The sequence below is a fragment of the Malaya genurostris genome, chromosome 2 (genome assembly GCF_030247185.1).
Source record: "Malaya genurostris strain Urasoe2022 chromosome 2, Malgen_1.1, whole genome shotgun sequence".
Classification (NCBI taxonomy): Eukaryota; Metazoa; Arthropoda; class Insecta; order Diptera; family Culicidae; genus Malaya; species Malaya genurostris.
The window spans coordinates 4651241-4660250 of record NC_080571.1 but is presented as its reverse complement, the minus strand read 5'-3'; the positions used below and the strand labels follow the sequence as shown (position 1 = coordinate 4660250).

At 35.2% G+C, this 9010-nt stretch overlaps 2 protein-coding genes and 1 long non-coding RNA gene across 3 annotated transcripts in view; all 3 read left to right on the top strand.

The window, feature by feature from the left end:
- LOC131428368 (probable 4-coumarate--CoA ligase 1) overlaps positions 1-9010 on the top strand; it is a 286060-nt gene that overhangs the window by 230359 nt on the left and 46691 nt on the right. The window lies entirely within an intron of this gene.
- LOC131428372 (uncharacterized) lies at positions 2891-3305 on the top strand. The gene is made up of 2 exons (XR_009229365.1): positions 2891-3006; positions 3066-3305. It is a non-coding gene; the product is annotated as an uncharacterized LOC131428372 (long non-coding RNA).
- On the top strand, positions 4282-6736 carry LOC131428370 (uncharacterized). Its single transcript, XM_058592282.1, has 6 exons — positions 4282-4409; positions 4472-4861; positions 4921-5036; positions 5098-5188; positions 5245-5457; positions 5517-6736. The coding sequence occupies exons 2-6, from the start codon at positions 4592-4594 to the stop codon at positions 5589-5591; spliced, it is 765 nt and encodes a 254-aa protein (XP_058448265.1). The 5' UTR covers positions 4282-4409; positions 4472-4591; the 3' UTR covers positions 5592-6736.

The following is a 9010-nucleotide window of genomic DNA, read 5'->3' as shown; positions in this document are numbered from 1 at the left end:
TGCAGGGTACGCGAGCAATGATGCCAAGTATAAAGAAAATCAGAAAACAAATTTATTAGAATGTATAATTTTAGCTCACCAATGAAAATGAAAATTTTCAGAGAATGTTTCACTTTTTTTCAATCTCATTGGTAATAAATGTTTATAGTGGCAGGACTGTGTAATTAAAATAGGCATCAAGCCGTTTTTCTTTTTAGTGAATTAAAGTGTTAGTGTGTTTAGTTTTACGAGAAGAATGAACTGTTGTGTTCCACACTGTGGTCGCATTAAGCATTTCTATCCAAACCTGACTTTTTCGGTTTCCAAAAGATCCGGTAATACGTCAACAATGTATTCGATTTTTCGTTCAACATGAGATATTTCGTGTTTTGTCTTCAAAGCTCAATTAATTGTTTTTAAGCATTAATATATAATAAAGAAATGCATTCACCAAAACATGTTTTATGTTTATTTCAAATCAAAAACCTAAAGTCTAAATATTTAAATGTAATATTTTTTTCCTAGCATAGTTATTAAAAAAAAATCTGTAAATATGGCTACACTGTAGCCGATACGTTGGTATTTATTTCACAGGGCGAAAATCACGAGAAGGATGATTCGGAAGGAAGAATAAGAAGCCAGTTGTCAGGTCTTGTCTTAGAAATGAGCTAACGAATCGAAAGGTTCTCACGGTTTGACATTTGTGTTATAAATATGATGATGGTAGCTCAACAGTGCAACCAGTTTATCACCATTGTTGCCAGTTTCATGGAGGACCGTAGATGTGCGCCAAAACAAGATCGTGACTGTCAAGTCTGGAAATTCGTTTGTGATGATACCATAAATTAAGTAAACATAGATTTCCAACTGTACGGTGACATTAACAGCGCATCAAGTGAGAAACGGGTGTACTTTTTTCCATTAGCTACTGTCATAAATAAAACAAACCTAGATTCCCTAATGGAAAAAAAGTAAAAATGTCAGAGACATAACTGGATGTCGCGAATACGAATAAAACTGACACGATTTCTTTACACTTTCGAATTCGAATTGATAGTTGATCGATTGTGTGAAGTGCGAAACTTTCCCCCTTTTCACTACTAAAATTTTAAACGATTTTTGACGTCGATTATCTCATTTCGGATTTGCATATTTCGTTGAAAGAAACTATCAAGATGCTGTACAGGATTCATTTCTGACTTTTAGAAGGACCAAATTGTGGAATTCTCTACGATATTTAGCACAGTTCGGAACATTTTTCTCGAACGATTTTCGCACAGCAAAAAGTGCACGAAGCAAATCAAATTATTTTGGATTTTCACTAAACTGATGATTTCTACCTTCGATTTGCGAAAAAATTATCTTAATAGTTCTTTAGATAACATTTAGAGCCATTAGAAAAGCTGATTTTATATAATGTTGTCCACTTTTCGTTTCTTGTTTTCTTTCTCTCCAATGCAAAGCACCAGAAGCTGATGCAATCGTTCTTGCTTGAACTGAAACAAACCGGCACATTCGCTCGCAGTGCCAAATGATGCGAAACTGGTTTAATGCGTCTTCTCGCCTCGACGACCGGAAGGCAAATGAGACCTGAACGTTTGAGGTTTTTAACCACGCAGAAAGTGTGCTCTCCGATGCCGCTGTTTGAATGCGTCTTCTCGCCCCGACGTCTGTTTCCATCCAACGCACAAGAAGAAATGACCGATTTTCGACCACGGTTCCCCTTTTATAACGTTCAGTTGAAGATATGTGCCTGACTACCTCAAAATCGTCGTCCTTGCGCGAAAAATCCAAGCAAAAGTAAAGAGTTTTCCGCATTGTTTTAAAATTTTCAGAAAACTTAATTTTTTAGTTGTTTGTGGTTATCTCACACTGTTCAAAATATTATCCTAAATTCCTGATCATATTTTCGATGAAATAGTGCAAGAATTATGTTGCTGCCATTAATACAAGTCGAGATATTCACGATTAAGTTCTGCCCATTCTTCCATATGGCTAATTTTGAAAAGGCGCCCCATAGTAAAGTAAGTCGTATTCACGACAAAAGTACAACCGTTTCTCACTTGAAGCGCTGTTAGCACAGACTAACAGACAGGACACTCAAATTAGATTCTTCAATCATTTTAACGGTCATTTCGAATATTCCTTTATTTAGGATAGTACTCACATGTGTCATGATGGCGCCACGTTACCCTATCAAAATGTTTATTTTTTTCATTTTCCAACAGAGTTGCCATTCATACAGAATTACCTGTAATGTATTGATTTGTATACGTCCATGCGAATTTCATGCAGTATACAGATTTAATACATATTGCCTAAACTATATACATAATTGTGCCTACTTCTTATCCTCCAACGCAATACAAAATCGAACCCGTTTTGTTACAATATTTACTTGCTTCTGGTCTGCCGCCACTTAATTTCGGGTGAAAACTACCAACACAATAAAAAATAGTCTAGATGAACAACTTTGAGTCGAATAAATGGTTACCTTCCAACAGCGCGAAAAAGTTAAATATATTATCAACGTAATCCAATAATTTATTGTGACGATTCATTTTCAAATATTTTGATGAAATCAGGCATCCTTGCGAGCAGCTGATCGGTGTTGACAAACGAGGGGAAACCAACTAGTAAAAAAACTTTTACATAACACAAGGGGTGTACAGATAGTAAATAGTTCGCGCAGTACAATATAGGTGGAACTAGTGCATCACGAAAAATAATTTTTATAAGAGTTTACTCATACTGTCATGTCTGTTAGTCTGTGCTGTTAGTGTCACCGACGACACGACCTGCCACTCGTCTATTAAAACTGTATCGCAAATTTAACTACCCCTCAGTAACTGGTAATGTCAAAACTGAATAGCTTGAAAAAATATTGGAACTGGCAACAAGGGCCAAAAATTGTTTATTTCGAATAACAGAACCATAGTTACCAATGTTGTTCTGTTGAAAAATAAAAAAATCTAAAATGGTACCGATATGTGTTTGTGCTAGCGAAAAAATGACTATGAATTCTAGGTAAGGTATTCATAAAATATGCATTAATGACAGCTTTTTACAATAGTTATTTATTTCAGGTTACCGTTCGAAAGCCGAACAACAAGTACAATCTACCAAGTTGTGCTGCAAACTAATCGAAACTTTTAAAAACTCAGATCCTCTCTTCGTTGTGTGGTGAGGACCTGGCGACTGGAGAATAGCCTGAGGTGCACTATTATCCCAGAATACTTTCCCAGCTACTTGATTTTTGTAAATAAATACATTTTACCTTATTCATTCAATAATACGTTTATAATAAATAAATGAATTGTCCGTAATCGACTAAGCTCCACATTTTATTTCATATACACATAAACGATTTGCATTAGTTTAATTAGTTCTATGTACTTTCTTGTAATGCATATACCACATTTTGCTGACAAATTAGCATCGATGGTTTTACTTTGGATGTCTATGAGCGATTGCTGTTTTGTCAGGCGTATCAAATATCTCCGTATGGAATACCAAAGCAGAGGACAGTGATATAATTAAGTATTAATACAGTACATAATACAGTATTAATAAACTAATTTTTAAGGTAATCGTAATAATTGCTAGTAATAATCGTTCACGTTCCGGTTTCCCTCGATATCAGCAGTGTAACGGAGTATGTTTTAGAGCCTCATGAGTGATCGGAGCCAGAATGGATCGGTGGTTCAAACAAAAGGGGATACTTCAATTATATTGCAATAGTATTTATAATAAAATTCCAAGAAATTAAATACAATTGATATTTTATCTTATGACGAATTAAAAGTATTAATTTTACTCAACACGGCTTTAATCTTTCTTATACTGCCCATAGGCCCACCCGAAACTTTTATTTTCCTTATTACCTGTTATACGGAGTTATAAAAATCAGCTTATCAGGAACTGGAACATTCCGACATAAAATTGGAACAATTGTCAGGTCTTATCTTCGAGTAACATCCGTCCGGATTAAGGGCACTCCGCATTCGGCCGAGCCAACCGATCCGAGCTCTCCGGCGTTGACTTCGGCTATGGTTGAGCTACCAGCGTGCGCATGTATAGGTACGCCGGACCCGACACGATTGATACGGTGCGAAAGCTCGGTGAGGAATATCGTTGCCAAAGATATGAATTTTATGTCGGGTCCGGCGTACCTATACATGCGCACGCCGGCAGCTCAGTTATAACCGAAGAGCGAAAAACGATCGGCGATGGAAATGTCTGCCGAATGCGGTTTGACCTTTAGTCGACAAAGAGGAGCGCTCGGCTGGTGTGAGCGTATTGCTGCTAATGACTGCTAATGATAGAAAAGTGAAATAAATCATTGTAGATCGAAGTGGAACAAATGTTTGAGAACCCACTGAGAAATGGGATCATTCATCGGACCAACTGTGCAACGTGTTGGATTAACGGTGGCCTTCCGTTGAACGTTTTTTTTCTTTCCGGTAATGATATGTATTTTATTTTAAAACAGTTCGTCGAGTCGATGTAGAAATGTCAGATTGAACGGAGCAAAACAAACAAGACGATAGACACCTTATAAAAGAACGAACTCAACTTTGTACAAGATTTGTGTGAAACGCAATGCTATACGATGACTAAAGGATTCCTAATGGTATTCATAACCCTCCTGGAGTTGATTTCCGCAGGAGCAAATAATGGCTGTAGTAAATTGGATGCTTGCCGATGTGAGTACCAGGATGGAAACGGAATCGATCTGAGCCAGATACAAACGAAATCAGATCGGTATATGACAACAACAGACCCAAAAACTCAGGACCGGTATTACTTTCATCCTTGTTGGAATATAAAGTATATAGATACATCGAATGAAACGGATTGTGCTAAAGGAAACGGTTATACGGTAAGTAGGAACAATCAATCCACCTTACGACAGGATGTTTAATGACATTTTTTCTTCAGTTGTGCCGATTTTACAATGAAAGTCAGAGCTATCAGAGACTAGGCTCTGTTGAATCCAGTACTTTCAGTACGCAGGAAGATGGTGGAAAATATTTAGTTTACAAATCCGAATCCAGGTATTAAAAAATGTTTTAAAATCTGTTTTCAATTGTCATATTATGTTTTTCCTAATTTCAGAATTACCACAATTCAGCTTTTATGTTTGAAATTCGATAACTCGTACATCTATGTTGACCAGGAACACATTACGAAGGAAGAAAATCAAACGGTAACTATCCTTCTGCTTGATTTCGACCTCAGCATTTATTTCTGCTCCATTCACAGAAACTACTGCTTTTCTCGCCGTATGCTTGCATTACTACAATCGAAGAGATCAACCATTCAAGTGTGGGCCAAGTGTTACTCATAATGTTTTTCACTGGCACCTTCACGTACTTCCTGATTGCCTCCATTGTTCGCTTCATGTATTTCGGCGCACGAGGAATTGAAGTTATTCCTAATCTAGACTTCTGGAAAGATCTTCCGGGACTAGTGCGGGTATATAAAAAAGCATTTCAATATATTTTCTTTTGTTGAATATATCGGAATTTTTGCAGGACGGCGTGAATTTCCTTCGAGATGGTTGTCGCGTCGAGCGGTCACCCGATCCAGATTCTTACGATGCCATCTAGGTAGGATTGACTCGCGAAATGAATTCTGTAAATTGATCACTTAAGATTAAATTTAGTAAACCGAATTTTAGTTAAACCAAAAAAATTCATGCGAAATTATTAATCGTATTTCGTGAGTGTGAGTGTCGAAAAACAATGTTTCTATTTCCTAGAAACTAATAAATGAATATAAAAGTGATGTTATTGTATATATAATTCGATGATCGGCTACTATTCTATTGAGTTGTGAGACTTGTTCAGTCCAATGTTGGCAAGGGGCAATTTAAAATCCTACCCTTAGTTGATAAACGCAAAGGATTTTTTTTGCGTGAACACTACCGTTCATTATTATTTAATTTGTTTTCTACTACTTCACATTATTGCCAAGACCATAATCTTTCCCGCATCGAAAGAAATTTTAGAAAAAATAAAGAACTATGCAATAATAATTTGCAAGAAAAAATGAACATAGGAAAAACGTCATTAACAGACCGTTTGTTTTGTTTACCATTCTTGATCTGTTTTATTTTCCTCTTAGTATTGCTAAAGTCAGGATAACGATTTCACAATGTGACAAAACAGTACCATAATTTAAAATATTTTAAGTCGGTCGTCATAGAATGTGTGAATCACACTATTAGAAAACTGTAAATCTATATTTCAGACCATCTGTAATCTGCATGTAACGAACCTTGGTCCCAAATTTATCGGAAAAATCTGTATATGTGACAACCGTGGGTATAATGCCTCAAACGCTCAGGTCGTGGACCAGCAGCAACAGGAAACTGAATGTTGGATTAAATTTTAAAGGGTGATTTTTTTGCTGCTATCTTTCTGGCAACACTATTTTTGACAGATCACGCGTGAGTAGTGTCTTGTGTCATTGGCAGTTTGGTCTATAATTTAATCACGAATCGTCATTTGGTCTACAATATAATCATGAATGGGCGCTGGCAAATTTAGGGGAAGATTCACTTTTTTTTTAGCTACCGATTCAACTAAAAAAAGTCACAGTTTGGTATGGACTATGGGCCGGTTAAATTATTCGTGAAATACTGGCCGAAATGTTTGAGAGAGTGTGCAAAAATTGGACCTCACGCATGGGCAATCTAAAGCAGAGCCGCGACCAACATTTGCATGAAATTAAACACTATATTCTATTTATCGTTCCATCGAATAAAGATTTTATCAATTTTCTCAAATTTTTTGTTTTTTTTTTGAAAATCAAATCCTTTATTTATTAAAAAATCACCCTTCAGAACTGAATTCGTTAACTGAATTCAGAACCTAGATTCTGGTTCACCTGAATTCTAAATTTAATTTCAGGTTTAGAATTTAGCTTCCGACTTCAGTTTTACAATTTAGTACCAGATTACAGGTTCAAAATTAAAAAGTATGACTCTGGAACTGAATCTTAATTCTAGATTCTGGAACTGATTTCTTGACTGGAATTAAATTTAGTTTTTAAATTTATGTTTAATTTAATTTTCGTTTATTTTGAAAGAAAATTATTTTCAATTTACTACCATTCAAAATGTTCTTATTGTGTATTGTATGATGAGTTTGACTTGTTTTTCAACTTTTTCGCAAACTAAGTTTAAAAAATTGAGCTTTTCCTATCAAACAATTCTCTTAGACAGACCACATCGCTATAATCAGAAATGCCAGGTAAAAATTTCAAATATCTGCAGACAGGGTCTGTAAATCTGAAAAAAAATCTGCAGTCAGCAAGTATGTCTTGTTGGCAGCAATTTCTCTACAATGTATGACACGCAAAATGGACTTGGCGAGCAAAAAAAAAAGTCGCTAAAATTTCTAAAGTCTGTAAATATAGACGAAAGTCTGCGAGAATTTCAAAAGTCTGCAAAAGTCTGCACAACAAAAATTGTCTGCAGCACTATACCCCAAAACTGCAGATCTGGCATCTCTGGCTATAATGTAGAGTTTAAAAATTCTTTTCATTTAAATTCCAGTGCCAGCAGCAATAAAAACTCTATAAAATTCCGAGGTCTTCGTGTAAAAATGAGCAACTGCAGATGCCTCATCAAACCATCAGCTGGAGAACAAAACAAAATGAGTGGATTAAAATTTATCTGGAATGTAAAGGATTTCGTAAGACTTCGAATTTGTCAAATGTTAGACTATAATTTGTAAAAAAGTCTAAATAATAATACTAAGACCAACGGTGGCGCGATATCTTCTCGAATCTCAGATTTGCTGATATTGTTATTCTTCGTTCAGTGAAAATATTACTGTGGTCCGTTCAGTGAAAATGTTACTGTGGTCCAATGATCCAACGTATTAGACTAACGAAGGACCACCGCTTGCAGAAATTTCAACGAAGGACAATCATGAGCTTGCAGAAATTTCAATATGAAAGTTTCAAACAATTCCAATTATAACTATAGTGCTGAAACCCTACATTCTTCGACTAAATTTAATCGGTTTTTGAACAGTACCGACGGAGCTGCAGTTTTAAAGTGCCGTTTCGTTGTACCAATCTTTTCAACCATAGAGAATGAATCGAAAAGTTGAGCAATTGTCTCGAATTTCAGCAACATTTTAAAATTTTTCCGATAAATCTTTTGCAAATTTCAGCAACCTTATTATAAGTTTGTATTTTTCAACAATGAAAAAGAAAGAAATCGAAAATCGCTTGAAAGAATAAACAAAAATATTTGGAAGGGTATAGACCATTTTTTCTAAAGTCACTTTGTTGAAAACCAGAGATAATTTAGTCAAATTGAATAAAGATAAATCAAAGATATTTGTTTTCGAACCAATGTTGTTCTCCTAGAATAATATACCTGAAGTATTGTCTTTGAAACAATGGATAAAATTCTTCTGTTGTGTTTTCTTTAAAAAGAACACTCTATTGTTTGAACTTCCGCGATTGATTCTCGGAGTGATTCTGAAATTGATTTTAAGAATAAAATTCCAGGGAAAACTAATTTACTTCATTGATTCTAAAACATCTTGCTTTTGTGTATCAACTAGACAATTTTTTGCGGTACTAACTTTTCAGATTTTCCACTTACATGGTTCAAAAGTTGCAGTTTGGTCTAACATTTTTATCGAATACATCCTGTACTACCGGACTAATAATGTGTTAAACAAGATCTTTAGGGTTGAGGACAGCACGTCAAAAATTTAAGTTTTTTAATATTTTTCCATTTCAAATCAAACTTTCTTTTAAACGGGGATGAATGTCGAAAAATCTACCTGATGAAATCTTTGAAAATTAGTTAAGAACATTTTGTGAAATTTTCGGAATGATTCACTGATTTTACCACGCGAGTTGTATTTTTTCTGACTGAAAAAACTGCTGAAAACTGCAACGCTTGGAAACACATACTTCTACTTATTCATCGAATATCTCGACCTCTAAGGCTTATAAAATAGATCTACCGTGATGGAGTCTAGATAATTTAGTTCAAATA